The sequence below is a fragment of the Dendrobates tinctorius genome, unplaced genomic scaffold, assembly GCF_039654945.1.
Source record: "Dendrobates tinctorius isolate UK_male_01 unplaced genomic scaffold, ASM3965494v1 ptg000023l, whole genome shotgun sequence".
NCBI lineage: Eukaryota > Metazoa > Chordata > Amphibia > Anura > Dendrobatidae > Dendrobates > Dendrobates tinctorius.
Window position 1 is genome coordinate 11,415,038 of NW_027361691.1, and position 21,361 is coordinate 11,436,398.

The 21,361-nt window shown below is 44.3% G+C and overlaps 1 protein-coding gene across 5 annotated transcripts in view; it reads right to left on the reverse strand.

Moving 5' to 3' along the window:
* NOX4 (NADPH oxidase 4) overlaps positions 1-21,361 on the reverse strand; it is a 372,675-nt gene that overhangs the window by 18,158 nt on the left and 333,156 nt on the right. For all 5 annotated transcript variants that reach the window (XM_073569264.1, XM_073569267.1, XM_073569265.1 and 2 more), the window contains one exon: positions 1,704-1,823. In XM_073569264.1, the coding sequence (XP_073425365.1) occupies positions 1,704-1,823 (120 nt within the window). The remainder of the gene's footprint in view (positions 1-1,703; positions 1,824-21,361) is intronic.

Genomic DNA, 21,361 nt, shown 5'->3' on the forward strand with positions numbered 1-21,361 from the left:
CAAGTGGGGCAAGCCTTTTTCTGTCTATTGGAAATGGGGGCAAGTCTTTGTCCATCCACAAGAAGTGATGTCTTTCTACAGGAAGTGGTGGTGGTGAGTCTTTATCTTTCTGTGGGAAATGGGGGCAAGCTTTTGTCTCTTTACAGGAAGTGTGAGTGGGTCTTTATCTTCATACAGGAAGCATCGGTGAGTCATCTTTCTACAGGAAGTGGGGGAGAGTCTTTCTTTCTGCAGGAAATAGGGCAAGTCTTTATCTTTCTACAGGAAGAGGTGGGTCCTTGGCTCTCTACAGAAAGTGGGGGTAGGTCTTTATTTTTGTACAGGAAGTGGGGACAAGTCTGAAATCCTTCTGCAGGATGTGGATGCGGGTCTTTGTCTCACTACTGGAAGTGGGGGTAGGTATTTATTTTTCTACAGGAAGTGGGGGAGAATTTTTGTCTCTTTACAGGAAGAAGTGGGGGCAGGTCTATAACTTTTTACAAGGTGTGCTGGCAAGTCTTTATCTTTCTACAGAAAGTGGAAGTGGGTTGTTCCCTCTCTACAATAAGTAGTCTCTGTCTTTCTACAGGAAATGAGTAAGAAGTTTTGTTTTTCTAAAGGAAGTAAGGGATGGTATTGGTCTCTGTACAAAAATTGATGGCCGGCCTTTGTCTTTCTGAGGGAACTAGAGTTAGGTCTCTCTGCTCCTACTCTCCTATCTGTCACACTACATACTGGCACAAGCTAATTTGTGCTACTGCAAGGCAACTGGGCTGGAAAGAGTGTACAAATCTGTGCCACATCATCAGACTCTATCACTCCCTCCCAAGAGCTGCAATAAAACTTAAAAGTGGATTCCAGCCTGACACATAATATGTGAGGCTTCCAATCTAGGACCCACTTATTGGAAGCTTGGGAGTCCCCCCATTTACTTGATGAGAGGGCAAGGAAGTGAACCAGTGACTTAGTATGGGAAATGCCCTGTACTCCCATGGGTTTTGGTAGCTGAATCCTGACTATCCTTGTCTGCAGGTATATACCGTGTGATTTGGTGCCTTTTTTTGTTATACAGGGATAATTAATTTGATCCCTAGCAGTCCTCTCACTCTGTTCAGCTGGGAGAACAGATCATGCAGAAAACCTCAGGTCAAGAGTCACTCTATTATCTGATTGTTACATCTGGGGAAGATGCTCTTTCAAACTGTACTCCTCTAGCCCTTGGCCAACAGTCCATCAGCGTGTCTCATAATTGCTGTACATAGGCTTATATACATACACTGGGTTACTCCGACACTATGGATGGCCCCTGTAGCACTCCGGGTTCTTCCTCCAGAATTCTACTTTTCTGGGGTCACTCTAAATATGGATCTTTCTTGGTTGGCACCTCATTTGTGGCCTGAAACGAGAACTTAGTGTAGCTAAATAGTTTATTGTGCTTTCGCCTCACTGCTAAATCTCTTCATATTACACTTCTCCTTTTGTATGCCAGGGGAATATCTTCGGTTTTCAGGGTGTATAGAGCCATGGGGCTCTGCACTATCTCAGCTTCCCCGCAGCTTTCCACAGTGGCCTGGGCGGTGTTGTCACTTCATTGATGTCCAGGTCAATAGCCTCTATATATGTCCCAATCAGTGCTCCATAAGTATGTCTCTTCAAAATTGCCCTACATATTGCGCATCTACTTTTTCATGATGAAACAACATAATTCTTAGTGTTGTACGTACAATAACTGGTTGAATATGGAGGCGTATGGTGTGACTCCAATCCCGCCAGCGATACAAAGGCTGACTTCATAATTCATGACTTCTTCTGAGGGGCTCCCAAAAGGTCCATCAATATAAATCCTACAGATACAAAAAAAAAAAGTTATCTCTTTATACAATTGTGAGAATGGTAACATTACTGGATTATTTGCCTCTAAATATTACAAAAAGAAAATAATAAAATAAAAATACAGTATATAGTCAAAACTGAAATTGCTGCAAGGATATAGGGGATATTGGGGATATAGACCCAGTACAACTGCAATAATACGTGTGCACTGTGCACATCTGATAATGGATGATCTAAAGGGATTAATACAACTAATAATGGGACGTCTCATGCCAAGATTTAGCTCACTTGCCTGAAGGTGAATTGCAGACAATTGTACTTGACTGCTTGTTGTGCATACCTAAAACTTCATGAAGGAAAGCTGTGCAAAGAAAATGAAAGGAGGACGAAGGGAAACATGAGAAAACAGGAGGAGTAGGAAAATGTGTATGAATGTATGCATGAAATTAAGAAAAAAGGGGAAGAAAAGGATAGAAAATGGAAAGATGAAAGAGAAGGAGAGGCGAGGCAGAAAAGAGAAGGAAGGAAAGAGAGAAAGGATGGAAAAAAAGAGAGGAAGGAAGGTGGAAGGAAGGACAGAGAGAAGAGAAGGAAAGAAATCGAGGAAAGGAGGAAAGAGAGGAAGGAAGGATGGAAAGAGGAAGGAAGGAAAGAGAGGAAGGATAGAAAGAGAGGAAGGATGGAAAGAGAGGAAGGATAGAAAGAGAGGAAGGAAGGATGGAAAGAGATGAAGGAAGGAAAGAGAGGAAGGATAGAAAGAGAGGAAGGAAGGATGGAAAGAGATGAAGGAAGGAAAGAAAGAATGGAAGGATGGATGGAAAGAGAGGAGGAAGGATAGAGAGGAAGGAAGGATGGAAAGAGAGGAAGGAAGGAAAGAGAGTAAGGAAGGATGGAAAGAGAGGAAGGAAGGAAAGAGAGGAAGGAAGGATGGAAAGAGAGGAAGAAGGAAGGATGGAAAGAGAGGAAGGAATGACAGGAAGGAAGGAAAAAGGTGAAGGAAAGAAGATGGAAGGAATGAGAGGAAGGAAAGAGTGAGGAAAGGGGAAGGATGGAAAGAGGAAGGAAGTATAAAGATGAAGAAAAGAGAAGAAGGAAAGAGGAAGGAAAGAGAGGAAGGAAGGATAAAAATGAAGGAAAGAGAAGAAAGGAAAGAGGAAAGAAAGATGAAATGAAGGAAGGAAGGAAGGAAGGATAAAGATGAAAGAAAGAGAAGGAATTAATAAAGAAAGGAAAAAGGAAGGAAAGAAAAAAAGAAGGAACGAAGGAAAGAGAGGAAGGAAGGATAAAGATGAAGGAAAGAGAAGGAAGGAAAGAGAGGAAGGAAAGCGAGGAATGAAGGAAAGAGAAGAAGGAAGGAAAGAGAAGAAGGACAGAGAGGAATGAAGGAGCCTCCTTCAGATTTTAGCTTTCAACCATATTCCTACACTATCCTCTACTCCAAAAGACAATAACATTTTTCAATAAAATGGGATACATACAAAAAAAACCTAAATCCATGTGAAACAATGATGATTCTTTCAATTTACCCTAAAAAGTCTTATCTTTTCTATACAACACTTTAGTTACAAGCAAAGACCAAAGGCATTCATCTGCGCCTGGGAGAAAGATCTAAATGTGGTATTCTCCCCCCTCCGTGAATTTGAAGACAATCAATAGAACTGCTGATTGTCCTTCTCAATGTGTGAAAACACAAGAGAGCTCATATAAGATATTCACTAGATGGTATATCAACCTAGTAAAAACACACAAGTGGTATCTTCTGTCTCCAAAAGATATTGAAGGGGTATTATATTGCATATCTGGCGGTCATGTGCTGTGCTCCAAGATCATGGCACATCACAAAGAAACATCACATCATGTGGTATAGACTGGCCTGCCCACTTACCACCCACTTTACTCCCATTATCTATACTCTTCACGCGCCACACAGTCTTCTTCATTGCCTCCATCTTCACATATAAGTCAATCACATGATCACCTCTGCATGTGCGATATAACATTTTTAAAGGGAACATGTCACCTCGTTTTGCGCTATAAGCTGCAGCCACTGCCTTTTGGAGCTTATCAACAGCATTCTGTAATGCTGTAGATAAGCCTTCAAACTAACCTGAAAGAGAAGAAAAACAAGATTTATTATACTCACCCGGGGGCGGTCTGGTCCGATGGGTGCTGCAGGTCCGGGTCCAGCGCCTCCCATCTTCATGCGATGTTGTCATCTTCCTTGCTTTGTACCGCCCTCCTGCGCAGGCGTACCTGTCTGCCCTGTTGAAGGCAGAAGCAAAGTACTGCAGTGCGCAGGCGCTGGGCCTCTGATCTTTCCCGGCACCTGCGCACTGCAAAATTGTTGAAAAATAACAGCAATCTCAAGGTTACAAGTCCATCTCTAGAGATTTTCATGTTCTTTTGTCAATGGTGCACAACATAATCAAGAAGTTTACAAGCCATGACCTTGTAGCTCATATCCCTGGATGTGGATGGCAGAGAAAAATTGATGAAAGGTTGCAACACAGGATAGACCAGATAGTGGATCAGCAAATAAGCAAATCAAGTATCAAAGAAATTCAAGCAGCTCTTCAGGATCATGGTACATTAGTGTCATTGCAAACAATCTATTGACATTTGACTGAAAGCTTCTTATACCTCTCAACTGAAGTTTTGGAGCACTCTTCTTTTGAAAACTGCTCCAGGTCTCTCATATTTGAAGGCGCCTTCTCCCAACAGCAATTTTAAGCTCTCTCTACATGTGTTCAATGGGATTTAGATCCGGACTCATTGCTGCCACTTCAGATCTCTCTAGCACTTTGTTTCCATCCATCTCCAGGGGTTTCTTGAAGCATGTTTGGGGTCATTGTCCTACTGGAGGACGCATGACCAATGATGCAAACCTAGCTTTCTGACACTGGGCATTATATTACGACCCAAAATCCGCTGACAACATTCAGATTTCATGATGCCTTCTACACAGTTGTGGGAAACCAGGGTCCATTTTATCTTCTCTGTCTCCATTTTATGCAGTTAATCTATCACGCAGAACTTTTACACATTCCAAGTCCCTGACATTCTGGATCGAACCAGACACTTAGACACAACCAAGTATGAATCCCACAAACCAGTTTCTTGCTTGTTGTCATAAAGCCCTTTCTAACAGGAGTGTATATAAATCCCACCCACATTTAATTAAAGTGGACTCCTGTGCTGGACACTATGTGCATGCGCATTGCTTTGATTCTGCGAGCTCGTTCATCACAACTCCTTTACTCCGGCCTTACATATCGACTCTGGTGGGCCCGTTGCACCCACACAGTCAAGGCACCCAGTGCCAGAGGCTGCAAAACAACCCCAAAACATCTTTGAACCTCCACCATATTTGAATGTAGGTACTGTGATCTTTTCTTTGTAGGCCTCATTCCATTTTCGGTAAACAGAATGATGTGCTTTACCAAAAAGCTCTATCTTGGTCTCATGTATCCACAAGACGCTTTCCAACAAAGAATTTGGCTTACTCATGCACATTTTGGCAATTTGCAGTTTAGTTTTTTTATGTTTCTGCTTATCTGCCTTCCGGACTATCTTGTGTTACTATCTTGTGTTACAACCTCAATTTGTCTCTGCCGTCCACGTCCAGGGAGATATGCTACAGTGCCATGAGTTGTTAACTTATTGATTATGCTGTGTACAAAGGAACATTAAGATCCCTGGATATGGACTTGTAGCCTTGAGATTGTTGATATTTTTCAACAATTTTGATTTCCAAGTTCTCAGACAGTTCTCTTCTCCTCTTTCTGTTCTCTATGCTTAGTGTGGCACACACAGACACACAATGCAAAAATTGCGTCAACTTCTCCAGTTTTTATCTGGTTTCAGGTGTGATTTTCATATTGCACACACCTGTTACTTGCCACAGGGGAGATGGAACGAGAATCACATGGTTGAAATAAAGTTGTTTACGCACATTTTTGGAAAGGTGCCAACAATTTTATACAGCGTATTTTTGGGATTGTGTGAAGTTATGTCCAATTTGCCTTTTTTCTCTTGTTTTGTTCGAATACAGACAAAGGAAATAAACGTGTATAACAAAATGTGTTATTGCAATTATTTTCTGGGAGAAATACTTCATTTTTGGGAACAATTTCAAGGTCGCCAACACGCTCGGACCTGTAAATGTTTAAGGTATCCTCTTCCCATTTTACCAAGTTAAAAAAAAAAAATTAAAAATATAATAGAAACATTTTTGGTTTCATGAAGTTTTCAAAAAGTCCATTCTATGAAAATATATAATGACTTCGGCGTTATGTTAAATATCGAAAAGAAAACTGAATCTTCAAAATTGATTTTTTTTAGGTCACTTCACTTTCCACAAAAAATGCAATACCTATTAAAATGTCAGCTTGGCGTGCAAATAAAAATTAAAAAGATTTGAGTGTCGGAAAGTGGACACAGAAGTCACATTTCTTGTTTTATTTACAAAGTTCTCAATATTTTAATCACTAATATATATGTCATGTTACATAAACTATAATATAAACTATAATAAAAAATATAAACTAGTTAGATATCTCCGGAATCATACTGACTTAATCATAGTAACGGGATATTTTTACCGCATGACAAACGCTTTTGAAAAAAAAAAAAACATTGGTGGAATTGTGTTTTTTTTTTTTTACCTCTTTTCACCCAACTCGGGATTGTTTTACCACTTTTTCAGTACTTTTTCAGTACATTGTGCGATAAAGTGAAGCCCAGATACTGGATCTAAATGTGCAGCTGGCAACACTGAGATCCATAGACAATATGGAAAGGAGTCTTCTGCTCACTGAGCAGACGCTCAATGGGATAGATGAGGGGGGGATGCTAGGTTGGAGCTGCAGGACAATGAAGCAGCTAGCTGGGTGACAGTTAGAAGGTGGGGTAGAGGGAAGAGCACCAGGGAGGCTAGTCCTGATCTGGCACACCCCAATAAGTTTGCTAAGTTGGCAGATGAGGGGAGTGTTGGTGCAGGAGTAGCACTGCTGCAGCAAGGCATGTCCTCTGAAAGCCGGAGGAGTGTCTGCTCCAGTAAGGGGGGAAATAGGAGAGCAGGGCAGGCCAGACAGGCTCTGGTAGTGGGAGACTCAATTATTAGGGGAACAGATAGGGCAATCTGTCACAAAGACAGGGATCGTCGAACGGTGTGCTGCCTAACTGGCGCTCGAGTCCGACACATCGCTGATCGGGTTGACAGATTACTGGGAGGGGCTGGTGAGGATCCAGCGGTCATGGTGCACATTGGCACAAATGACAAAGTTAGAGGTAGGTGGAAGGTCCTTAAAGATGATTTCAGGGAATTAGGCTGTAAGCTTAAAGCAAGGACCTCCAAGGTGGTATTTTCGGAAATACTTCCTGTACCACGTGCCACGCCAGAGAGGCAACGGGAGATTAGGGAGGTTAATAAGTGGCTCAGGAATTGGTGTAGGAAGGAGGGGTTTGGGTTCCTGCAGAACTGGGCCGACTTCTCAGTTGGCTACAGGTTCTACGCTAGGGACGGGCTGCACCTCAATGGGGAGGGTGCAGCTGTGCTGGGGGAGAAAATGGCTAGAAGGTTGGAGGAGTGTTTAAACTAGGGACGGGGGGGAGGGTATTCCTTTTATAGGAGGGGAAGACAGTGCAGATAGAGACCTGGGCACAAATAATGACATTGGGGTGGGGGTGGCATGGGGGGTGGGCTTAGAACAGTTAATAATTTAAGAAAGAATAGAGGTACAGAGGGATACATAAAGTGCATGTATACTAATGCCAGAAGTCTCGCCAACAAAATGGAGGAATTGGAGTTAATGTTGTTGGAACATAATTATGACATGGTGGGGATATCTGAGACATGGCTGGACAAGAGCCATGACTGGGCGGTTAATTTACAGGGCTATAGTCTGTTCAGAAATGACCGTACAAATAAGCGAGGGGGAGGTGTGTCTTTATATGTAAAATCATCCTTAAAACCCATCCTTTGTGATAATATATATGAATCTAATGAAAATGTAGAGTCCCTGTGGGTAGAGATAAGGGGAGGGGGGAAAAATAATAAATTACTGATAGGGGTTTGTTATAAATCTCCAAAAATAATGGAAGCAACAGAGAATATCCTCATAAAGCAAATAGATGAAGCAGCGACTCAAGGAGAAGTCATTATTATGGGGGACTTCAACTACCCTGAAATACATTGGGGAACCGAAACCTGCAGTTCCAGCAAAGGTAATAGGTTTTTGACTACTATGAGAGACAATTACCTTTCACAACTGGTTCAGGACCCAACAAGAGGGGGGCACTGCTAGACCTAATATTAACCAACAGGCCAGACCGCATATCAAATGTAAGAGTTGAGGGTCACTTGGTTAATAGTGATCACAAATTAATAAGTTTTCATGTATCCTTTAATAAGATGTGTAGTAGAGGGGTTACAAGGACACTAAACTTCAGGAAGGCAAATTTCCAACGGATGAGAGATGATCTTGGTGCAATTAACTGGGACGATATCCTGAGACATAAAAATACACAAAGAAAAAGGGAGACGTTTATTAGCATCCTGAATAGGACCTGTGCACAATATATACCGTATGGGAATAAACATGCGAGAAATAGGAGGAAACCACTATGGCTAAATAGAGCTGTAAGGGGCGCAATAAGAGATAAAAATAAAGCATTTAGAGAATTAAAGCAAGTAGGTAGTGATGAGGCATTAAATAAATACAGAAGATTAAATAAATTCTGTAAAAAGCAAATCAAGACAGCAAAGATTGAGACAGAGAGACTCATTGCCAGAGAAAGTAAAAATAATCCCAAAATATTCTTTAACTACATAAATAGTAAGAAGCTAAAAAATGATAGTGTTGGCCCCCTTAAAAATAGTCTGGGTGAAATGGTGGATGAGGAAAAAGCCAATATGCTAAATGACTTTTTTTCAACAGTATTTACACAAGAAAATCCCATGACGGATAACATGATCAGGGATAAAAATTCTCCATTAAATGTCACCTGCTTAACCCAGCAGGAAGTACGGCGGCGTCTACAAATCACTAAAATTGACAAATCCCCGGGCCCGGATGGGATACACCCCCGAGTACTGCAGGAATTAAGCACAGTCATAGATAGACCATTATTTTTAATCTTTAAAGATTCCATAATAACAGGGTCTGTACCACAGGACTGGCGTATAGCAAATGTGGTGCCAATATTCAAAAAGGGGACAAAAACTGAACTTGGAAATTATAGGCCAGTAAGTTTAACCTCAACTGTGGGTAAAATCCTGGAGGGTTTTCTAAGAGATACTATACTGGAGTATCTGGAGAAGAATAACCTTATGACCCAATATCAACATGGGTTTACAAGAGACCGTTCCTGTCAGACTAATCTGATAAGCTTTTATGAAGAGGTAAGTTCCGGACTGGACCAAGGGAATGCAGTGGACGTGGTGTACATGGACTTTTCAAAAGCTTTTGATACGGTGCCACACAAAAGGTTGATACATAAAATGAGAACAATGGGGATAGGGGAAAATATGTGTAGGTGGGTTAAGAGCTGGCTCAGGGATAGGAAACAAAGGGTGGTTATTAATGGAACACACTCGGACTGGGTCACGGTTAGCAGTGGGGTACCACAGGGGTCAGTTTTGGGCCCGCTTCTTTTTAACATATTTATTAATGACCTTGTAGGGGGCATAGAGAGTAGAATTTCAATATTTGCAGATGACACTAAACTCTGCAGGGTAATTAATGCAGAGGAGGACAATTTTATATTACAGGAGGATTTATGTAAACTAGAAGCTTGGGCTGATAAATGGCAAATGAGCTTTAATGGGGATAAATGTAAGGTCATGCACTTGGGTAGAACGAACAAGTTGTATAATTATGTGCTTAATTGTAAAACACTGGGCAAAACAGTCACTGAAAAAGACCTGGGTGTATGGGTGGACGACAAACTCACATTTAGTGGCCAGAGTCAAGCAGCTGCTGCAAAGGCAAATAAAATAATGGGATGCATTAAAAGAGGCATAGATGCTCATGAGGAGAGCATAATTTTACCTCTATATAAGTCACTAGTGCGACCACACTTAGAATACTGTGTACAGTTCTGGTCTCCGGTGTATAAGAAAGACACAGCTGAACTGGAGCGGGTGCAGAGAAGAGCGACCAAGGTTATTAGGGAACTAGGGGGTCTGCAATACCAAGACAGGTTATTACACTTGGGGTTATTTAGTTTGGAGAATCGAAGGCTTAGGGGTGATCTTATTACAATGTATAAATATATGTGGGGACAATACAAAGACCTTTCTAATGATCTTTTTACTCTTAGACCTGTGACGGGGACAAGGGGGCATCCTCTACGTCTGGAGGAAAGAAGGTTTAAGCATACTCACAGGCGCGGATTCTTTACTGTAAGAGCAGTGAGACTATGGAACTCTCTGCCATATGATGTTGTAATGAGTGATTCACTACTAAAATTTAAGAAGGGACTGGATGCCTTTCTTGAAAAGTATAATATTACAGGGTATATACACTAGTCTCCTTAATATTGCGTTGATCCAGGGAGCTAGTCTGATTGCCGTATGTGGAGTCGGGAAGGAATTTTTTTTCCCCAATGTGAAGCTTACTGTTGCCACATGGGGTTTTTTTGCCTTCCTCTGGATCAACATGTTAGGGCAAGTTAGGATAGGATATGGGTTGAACTAGATGGACTTAAAGTCTCCCTTCAACCTTAATTACTATGTTAATATGTTACTATGTTACTATGTCAAATCTACAACTCGTCTTGCGCACCCCAAGTCTTCGTACTGCTAGGATGATGGAAAAATAACAAAGCTATTGCTCTTGAAAGAGACGGAAAAAAAACAAAAGCGCAAAAGTAAAAAAAATAAAATAAAAAATAAATAAATAAAGAATCTCCAGGTCATGAGAGGGTTCAGTCACAGAGGAATAAATAAAATAATTCAGTGACTGACATGTAGCGGGTCCTGCTCAGCGTCCAGCATCCAATGGGGGACTAGTGACCTGTTTTGCTCCTGCAGTCACCCATGACTGAAAAGCTAAACCTTCCCTTAAGTGGATAATACATTACCTTGTGACAGTGCGAGAAATACATCAAAATATGGAAAAAATGTCCATAGGAGAAATATAAGGAATGCCCATTATAAAGTGACCGACGTCAGATAACCCAATAACTAGTGTTACCAATTACAGTTGTGGCCAAAAGTATTGACACTCCTGCAATTCTGTCAGATAATACTCAGTTTCTTCCTGAAAATGATTGCAAACACAAATTCTTTGGTATTATTATATTCATTTAATTTGTCTTAAATGAAAAAACACAAAAGAGAATGAAGCAAAAAGCAAAACATTGATCATTTCACACAAAACTCCAAAAATGGGCCAGATGAAAGTATTGGCACCCTCAGCCTAATACTTGGTTGCACAACCTTTAGCCAAAATAACTGCGACCAACCGCTTCCGGTAACCATCAATGAGTTTCTTACAATGCTCTGCTGGAATTTTAGACCATTCTTCTTTGGCAAACTGCTCCAGGTCCCTGATATTAGAAGGGTGCCTTCTCCAAACTGCCATTTTTAGATCTCTCCACAGGTGTTCTATGGGATTCAGGTCTGGACTCATTGCTGGCCACCTTAGAAGTCTCCAGTGCTTTCTCTCAAACCATTTTCTAGTGCTTTTTGAAGTGTGTTTTGGGTCATTGTCCTGCTGGAAGACCCGTGACCTCTGAGGGAGACCCAGCTTTCTCACACTGGGCCCTACATTATGCTGCAAAATTTGTTGGTACTCTTCTGACTTCATAATGCCATGCACACGGTCAAGCAGTCCAGTGTCAGGGGCAGCAAAGCAACCCCAAAACATCAGGGAACCTCCACCATGTTTGACTGTAGGGACCATGTTCTTTTCTTTGAACGCCTCTTTTTTTCTCCTGTAAACTCTATGTTGCTGCCTTTGCCCAAAAAGCTCTACTTTTGTCTGACCAGAGAACATGCTTCCAAAACGTTTTAGGCTTTTTCAGGTAAGTTTTGGTAAACTCCAGCCTGGCTTTTTTAGGTCTCGGGGTAAGAAGTGGGGTCTTCCTGGGTCTTCTACCATACAGTCCCTTTTCATTCAGGCGCTGACGGATAGTACGGGTTGACACTAGAGTTGAGCGAAACAGGTTGAAAAATTTCAAAAGTCACCGACTTTTGGTAAAGTCGGGTTTCATGAAACGAAACCCAACCCTAGGGTGAGGTCGGCCACGAGTTCGGCAACTTTAGCGCCAAAGTCGTGTTTCAAAAGTTTGTTTTCCGCCCTTTTTCAGCCAATCAGGATCCACGGACACTGTGGGCAACGTGATGACATAGGCAGGAGTCACCACCATCTTTGAGAAGGGCATGCAAGTGATTGGCTTGCTTTGGGGGGTGTCACAGGGGGTATAAAAGGGCGTGCACGCCGACCGCCATGTTACTCATGCTGATCTCAGAATAGGGAAAGCTGCTGCTGCTGATTCTGTAGGGAGAGCGTTAGACAGGGAAGAAGACACCAAAAACTGCTTCTGCTGCTAGCAATTTTGCCTGTATAACACACCAGTCACTGTGTGTGCAGTGCAAGTGGAGGCTATATTTTGCTGGATCAGCTGTGTTGGTTGTTAGGCTGCCTTATAAGGCTTTCTGATAGCTGCATTGCTGTTTTCCCACTGCTCTGCAAACTGCTTTTTTAAAAGCAATCCCAATTTTTATTTTGTCCTGGTGAGGTACTGAGCGTGCATTTTTTCACACCATACAGCGGTGTACGCTCCTCACACAGTACCGCGTGTGTCAGTCCGTATACTTAAAAAACACGGAGCTTGACAATTTTACGGACACCGGACAGCGGTGTACGTGCACGCTCCTCTCTCTGTACAGTGTAATGGCTGTTATCACGTCCACAGTGAAGCTATCTGTGTGTGACTCTGTAAGAATAAGTCGAGGACATGTTCCGTTCTTACAGACCTCCACCTTCTAGTTTTGTCTGCTTTTCAAACAGTTAAGTATAGTTGCTGTTTGATAACATTCAAAACTATAGAGAGACAGCGTGTGTCAGTCCGTATACTTAAAAAACACGGAGCTTGACAATTTTATGGACACCGGACAGCGGTGTTCGTGCACGCTCCTCTCTCAGTACTGTGTAACGGCTGTTATCACGGCCACAGTGAAGCTATCTGTGTGTCACTCTGTAAGGATAAGTCGAGGACATGTTCCGTTCTTACAGACCTACACTCTAGGGAGATTCCTATTCAGCCCAATTCTATATACACCTTGTAGTTTGTCATACACTAGCCAATTTCTGCCTGTGACATAGCGGTGTGATATTCACTGGGCCTCACACAATCCAACAGTGTCCACAAGTGTGTTCAGAAATTCTACATCTCCCCTGTCCTATAGTGACATTTTTCACACCTGCAACATTGAGCCTGTGACATAGCGGTGTGATATTAACTGGGCCTCACACAATCCAACAGTGTCCACAAGTGTGTTCAGAAATTCTACATCTCCCCTGTCCTATAGTGACATTTTTCACACCTACGACATTGAGCCTGTGACACAGCGGTGTGATATTAACTGGGCCTCACACACCAGTGTCCACAAGTGTGTTCAGAAATTCTACATCTCCCCTGTCCTATAGTGATAATTTTCACACCTGCGACATTGAGCCTGTGACACAGCAGTGCATATTAACTGGGCCTCACACAATCCAACTGTGTCCACAAGTGTGTTCAGAAATTCTACATCTCCCCTGTCCTATAGTGACATTTTTCACACCTGCGACATTGAGCCTGTGACATAGCGGTGTGATATTAACTGGACCTCACACAACAGTGTCCACAAGTGTGTTCAGAAATTCTACATCTCCCCTGTCCTATTGTGACATTTTTCACACCTGCGACATTGAGCCTGTGACATAGCGGTGTGATATTAACTGGGCCTCACACAATCCACCAGTGTCCACAAGTGTGTTCAGAAATTCTACATCTCCCCTGTCCTATTGTGACATTTTTCACACCTACGACATTGAGCCTGTGACATAGCGGTGTGATATTAACTGGGCCTCACACAATCCAACAGTGTCCACAAGTGTGTTCAGAAATTCTACATCTCCCCTGTCATATAGTGATATTTTTCACACCTGTGACATTGAGCCTATGACATAGTGGTGTGATATTAACTGGGCCTCACACAATCCAACAGTGTCCACAAGTGTGTTCAGAAATTCTACGTCTCCCCTGTCCTATATACACCTTGTACCTTGTTTTATATTACTATATAATTTGTGGGATTTTGTGTACATTTTTACCAAAAATGAGGAAGGCTGGTGGAAGAGGCCGTGGAATTGGGCGGGGGTTGCCAGCTGGTAATGATAGTGTTGGTGGTGGATCTGATGGTAGTGGCAAAAGCAAAATAGGACCGAATGCAGTAGGTGTTGAGCCTGCGTCATCGTCTGGCTCCACAAGGCCTCGAAGGCTTAGTTTTCTAGGAGTTGGCAAACCGCTTTTAAAGCCAGAGCTTCAGGAAAAAGTTTTGGCTTACATTGCTGACTCAGCCTCCAGCTCTATCGCCTCATCTTCTGTAGTTGTAAAAAATAAAAGCACTGAGTGGTCATTGGAGGCTCATGTTCATGAACCACACCTTTCCTTGTGTCCTTCACCCCAACCAAGATTGAAGGATGACGCAGGCCATACAACTGATTACTCTATGGAGCTGTTTTCACATACCATGCCTGGGTTATCAAGTGAAATGGTGAATTACCCAGGCCAAGATGAATCTGACATGGAGTGCACTGATGCACAGCCACTGATAGATGATTCTGCTGGTACATTCAGTCAGAGCACTACATTGTCCTCGCAGTGTAATGAGCCAGATTCTGACCCTGATGAGACTCAGGTGCCCCTTCCCGCATACTATACCACCATACACGGTGACACAGAGGAAGGTGCACATGACATTGAAGAGGAGGTGATGGATGACACAGTTGTTGACCCAGATTGGCATCCATTGGGGGAAGAGGGTGCTGCTTCCAATAGCTCAGATGAGGAGGAGGAGCATCCACAGCAGACATCGACATCGCAACAGCTGTTATCTGGCAGGCCCGGAGCACTCCAAAGACAGGTTCCAAAAATCAAAAGAGTTGCTGAACAGCTTGTCCAGATGGTCAAAATAGCACAGCGTGCTAGGCCGCAAAATGTCTGCCAAAGTAGGAAGAGTGCAGTGTGGCACTTTTTTGAACAAAATCCTCATGATCAGGCCAAGGTTATCTGTAAGAAGTGCGCAAAGACCTTTAGCCGAGGGAAAAATCTGAAAAGTTTGAATACCAGTTGCATGTTTAGACATTTAACCAGCATGCACTTGCAAGCGTGGACACAACACCAAACCTCAAGTACCACATGTGTAACTGATCACAAAGAAGGTAGTCAGCAACGCTACATTGTTTCCCCCACTGTAAGCCCACCGGTTAGCACAGCAGCAAATGTTGAGGTGTCGTTGCAAGGCCAAAGCAGTCAGGGAATCCCACTGTTATATCAACGAAAGACTGAATCTAGGCCATCAGAAAGAACACCAACTCCATCACCATCATCACCCCTCTCTCAGTCCGCCCTGTCCACCGCTAGTTCCACCATATGCAGCTCTCAAGTCCAGCTCACCCTCCCAGACACTGAGTAGGTCAAGAAAGTACTCAGTCTCTCATCCGCGTACACTGGGTTTGAACGCCCACATTGCCAAACTAATCTCGTTAGAGATGATGCCCTATCGGTTGGTGGAAAGCGCAGCTTTCCGCGAACTCATGGCCTATGCAGTACCACGCTATGACCTACCCAGTCGCTACTTCTTCTCTCGCAAAGCCATCCCAGCCCTCCACCATCATGTGAAAGACCGCATTGTCCATGCACTCAAGCAGTCAGTGAGTGGAAAGGTGCACTTCACAACAGATGCATGGTCCAGTCAGCATGGCCAGGGCCGTTACGTGTCCATCACTGCGCACTGGGTTAATGTGGTGGATGCATGGTCCACAGGGGACAGCGGTGGTGGGACAGTGCTGCCTAGCCCACGGTATAGGAAACAGTTGGCTGTAGGCATTCGACCCTCCTCCTCCTCCAGAAGCGAAAGCTCGTCCAAAGAGCGCAGTCGTACGAGCACTCCATCTGCAGCAGCCATTGTTGCATATGAGGTGTGCCCCTATCGAGCAGCTAGTGGAAAGCGTCAGCAGGCTGTGTTGCAGATGATGTGTTTGGGCGACAGACACACCGCGGAGGTGCTGGCCGAGTACTTTCAGCAACAAACTGAGTCATGGCTGGGCAGTATACATCTTGAGGCAGACAAGGTAGTTAGTGATAACGGCCGTAATTTTGTGGCAGCCATAGCCCTTTCAAAACTCAGCCACATACCTTGCTTGGCTCACACCTTGAACCTGGTGGTGCAGTGCTTCCTCAACAATTATCCGGAGTTGACAGCCCTGCTCCATAAGGTGCGAAGACTGTGCGCGCACATCCGCCGGTCGCCTGTACACTCCATTCGTATGCAGAAGCTGCAGCGATTGCTCCACCTTCCCAACCACCGCCTCATTATCGACATTGCAACAAAATGGAACTCCACCCTGCACATGGTTGAGCGGCTGTGCGAACAGAGGCAGGCCATAATGCATTTGTGGGAGGATACACGGCCAGGCACTTTGAGAGCAGACATGGAGTTGACAGGTGTGCAGTGGTCGAAGCTGAAAGACCTCTGTAAAGTCCTTCAGTGTTTTGAGGAATGCACACGGCTGGTAAGCGCAGACAACGCCATCCTAAGCATGAGCATCCCACTTATGCGTCTGCTCATGCAAACTTTGACGCACCTTAAGGAGCAGGCGTCTGCAGCCAATGTTGACGAGGAGGAAGAGGAGGAGGGAATCCTTGATGACATTCAGCCATTGTCTGCTCAGGGACCTCTCCTGGATGAGGTGGAGGAAGAAGAGGAGGAGGAGGAGGATGATGGATGATTACTTAGGGGAGGAGGATGCATCTTGTGGGGCAAGTGAAAATGTTGGCGTGGCAAGGTCTGGTACAAGGTTTGTGCGTGACTGGAGGGATGTGGATTTGCCCGAAAGTGCTCCTCCAACCAGCACTCGCAGTGCATCATTGACACCGGGAACATTGGCCCACATGTCAGATTATGCCTTGCAGATCCTAAAAAGGGACCCCCGCATTGCCAAAATGATGAACGATGACGAATACTGGTTGGCCAGCATCCTGGATCCATAAAGGCAAATTACAAAACATCATGCCACACGAGAACCTTGACCTTATATTGGCTAATAAACAAGCAACTCTGGTAAACCGGTTGGTTGAGGCATTCCCAGCACACAGCAGCGGTGATGGTTCTCACACGAGCCGTACGGGCCAGGGGCAGCTTGGCAGAGGTGTTCGTGGTGCACACAGCAGAAGTGGCGTTGGAGACAGGGGTTTCATGACAATGTTGTGGACTGATTTTTCAAGTGCCGCTCACACAACTGGTAATACTGCATCGATGGAAAGTGACAGGAGACAGCAGTTGTCAACTATGGTTACAAACTACTTTTCCTCCCATATCGATGTTCTCCCGCACAGGTCATTCCCCTTTGACTATTGGGACGCTAAACTGGACACCTGGCCTGAATTGGCACAATATGCCTTACAGGAGCTCGCTTGCCCAGCTGCAAGTGTGCTATCGGAAAGAGTCTTCAGTGCAGCTGGATCAATCCTGACAGAAAAAAGGACCCGTCTGTCAACCCAAAATGTGGATGATCTAACCTTCATTAAAATGAACCATGCATGGGTTTCCAAGGATTTTGTCCCACCTTCCCCTGATGACACATAGGGTGACAGAAAAATGGCTTGCTTTGGTCCTCCTCTTCCTGGGACTTGAACAATTTCGCCTTTTGCATCAGCTGAATGTCCAACATCAACATATGCCACTTTCTAAAACTCCCTAACTGTGCTGCCCCCCCCCCATGGCCGGGGTCACCACCTAGCGCACAAAACTGTGCGAGTGCCGTTGCCCTGGACAGGTGGGTAGGCCCATTCTTGGGCGCGGGCACTGGCACAGGGTCCCTCATAGTGCAATCAAGTGTCTCTGACGGTGGTGGTGCACACCCGCCGTCAGACACACCGCTGTACTATGAGGGGCCCAGTGCCAGTACCGATGCCCACGAGTGGACCCCCCTTGCTTGGGCAGGGCCCCAGCATTTGCAATCTTTACCTCTCCCTGCTCCTCCGCTGTGTAGTCTGGGCCATCAAATCCATACTGGGCCTGACACCGTCTGAGCCTGCCTCCTGATCTATAGACATATATTTTGAATGTGTACACTATGCTATCCATACATGTTATCCGGGGATATGGTACCCTTTCTCACCTTTGTGCAATCACGTGTAATCCATACTGGGCCTGAAACCGTCTGAGCCTGCCTCCTGATCTATAGACATATATTTTGAATGTGTACACTATGCTATCCATACATGTTATCCGGGGATACGGTACCCTTTCTCACCTTTGTGCAATCACGTGTAATCCATACTGGGCCTGACACCGTTTGAGCCTGCCTCCTGATCTATAGACATATATTTTGAATGTGTACACTATGCTATCCATACATGTTATCCGGTGATACGGTACCCTTTCTCACCTTTGTGCAATCACGTGTAATCCATACTGGGCCTGACACCATCTGAGCCTGCCTCCTGATCTATAGACATATATTTTGAATGTGTACACTATGCTATCCATACATGTTATCCGGGGATACGGTACCCTTTCTCTCCTTTGTGCAATCACGTGTAATCCATACTGGGCCTGAGAACAGCTGGCGAGCTGTTAAGCAAGCTACAGCACCTGTGGTTTGCACACGTAAGTTTTTCATTTTTTCAGGAATGACGGTTAGGCCTAATTCCAGAACTGCGGTTGACCTGCACTTACTGGGAAATCATCGTTCGCGGGTAATAATTGTAATCCCAGATCCCCATCACTAACGTTGTTCAGTGGGTTATCTGCACCTGTAAGCGACAAACGCTGGCCCTTTCAGTGTAGCGCACATGCAGCCACGGACATGTAAGGGCATGACACACCAGTTATTGGCCAATCTCACGTTCCAGAGCCTCGCGTGTCCCTCTAGTAAGCCGGACTTGGACCGCGGGGTATGACGGAGTCTCGTTCGTTAACCGAATTAAGCTTGCAATGTGTGCATCTTTTTTGTTGCTGGATGGTTGAGGTTGCCCGTGTTGAGTCAAATTACGCCGTAGGCTCCACTCCTGGTGGTGCCCTTCTGGACATTCCTTTAAGGTTCAGCTTTGCAACCATACTGCCCACATAAAACAAACACTTTGCCTTCATGAACACTGTTTTGAGGGTCGTGACTCGTGGGAATAATGCCGCCCAATCAGTTAACCTGCTAGAGATATCCTTCACTGCTCCCAAGCATGACATCACACTCCCTAGGAGGAAGGTAATGCCACTGTGGCGACCATACTCCTGGGGGTGACACAAGTGCACTGATGCCCAGCCACTGCTCGATGAATCTGCTGGTACATTGACCCAGACCACTACATTCCCCTCGCACGCTACACGGCCTGAATCTGACCCTGATGAAACTCAGGTTACCCTTCCCATATACAGTTCCATCTTACACGGTGACAAAGAGGAAGCTGCAGATGAAATGCAGGTTCGGCCCACCCGCCGTCAGACACACCACCGTACTATCAGGGGCCCTGTGCCAGTGCCGTCGCCAACGAGTGGGCCCCCCCTGCTTGCTCAGGATCACAGCACTTGCAAGCTTGAAATACTGTGCATTGAGATGGAAGATGGGGACGACGAGGAGTCCAGACTAGTACAGGGATTCCCTAGCGAGGAGACTTATTTCATTGTTTTCAATGTTGGCACAGCAATTTTTGGGGAGCACTATACTCTGGAGAATGATAGATGGGGCCCACCATACACTGGAACATTCCAAAGGTGGACATCAGACACGGGAGCAGCATTTACAGGGCCCATTATACACTAGAGCATTAGAAATGGGGCCCATTATGTTTGGAGCATTATTTGGGCCCATAAGACAGTGGAGCTTCATCCATGGGGACCAACATATACTGAAGCATTATGTGGAGCTCATCATATACTGTTTCAAACATTATATGGGACCAATGATTCTGTATGGAGAAATAGATGGGCCTCGTCATGAGATGTAAAAAGTGAAGTATTTTTCATTGTAGCATACCACTATTTCTCTGCCGTATCGGAGCATCATGAGTTGTGGTATGTGTTAAAGGGGCGCTCTTTGGCCCAGGGCACATGAAAACCTGGAGCCAGCCCTACCCCACCACAACTTTAGCCAAATAACCCCCACTTTTCAGTGCGTAACTAGTATTATGAAGTAAATTAAGGTTGACAAGATTAAGTAAGAAGAATTGATGCTTTTGGCATTCAAATGGGCACTGTAGGTGTGTTTCCTGTCCTCCTCTCACTGCCGACTTTAATTCCCCATTGACTTACATTGGGTTTCGTGTTTCGGTCGGACCCCCGACTTTTCCCTATAGTCGGCCGATTTTGCTCGACCCGACTTTTGGAAAAGTCGGGTTTCATGAAACGAAACTCGACCCTAAAAAAGCAAAAGTCGCTCAACTCTAGTTGACACTGTTGTACTCTCAGACTGCAGGGCAGCTTGAACTTGTTTGGATGTTAGTCAAGGTTCTTTATCCAACTTCCGCACAATCTTGCGTTGAAATCTCTTGTCAATTTTTCTTTTCCATCCACATCTAGGGAGGTTAGCCACAGTGCCAAGGGCTTTAAACTTCTTGATGACATTGCGCACGGTAGACACAGGAACATTCAGGTCTTTGGAGATGGACTTGTAGCCTTGAGATTGCTCATGCTTCCTCACAATTTGGTTTCTCAAGTCCTCAGACAGTTCTTTGGTGTTCTTTCTTTTCTCCATGCTCAATGTGGTACACACAAGGACACAGGACAGAGGCTGAGTCAACTTTAATCCATGTCTACTGGCTGCAAGTGTGATTTAGTTATTGCCAACACCTGTTAGGTGCCACAGGTAAGTTACAGGTGCTGTTAATTACACAAATTAGAGAAGCATCACATGATTTTTCAACCAGTGCCAATACTTTTTGTCCACCCTCTTTTTTATGTTTGGTGTGGAATTATATCCAATTTGGCTTTATCACAATTCTTTTTGTGTTTTTTTCATTTAAGACAAATTAAATGAAGATAATAATACCAAAGAATTTGTGTTTGCAATCATTTTCAGGAAGAAACTGAGTATTATCTGACAGAATTGCAGGGGTGTCAATACTTTTGGCCACAACTGTAGCTACCAGTTCTTATCAATGACATTGTGTTTCCAATAATCCATTTTTTTGACATCCATAGCATCATGTCAGCGAGGATGAGAGGACAAATAAGAATATAAATGGGTTTCTTAGCTCTTATCTGGGAAGTTACTGAATGGCATATTGGTATTCAAGCCTTTGGGAACAAAAACATTACGTGTAAACTCAGCGAAGC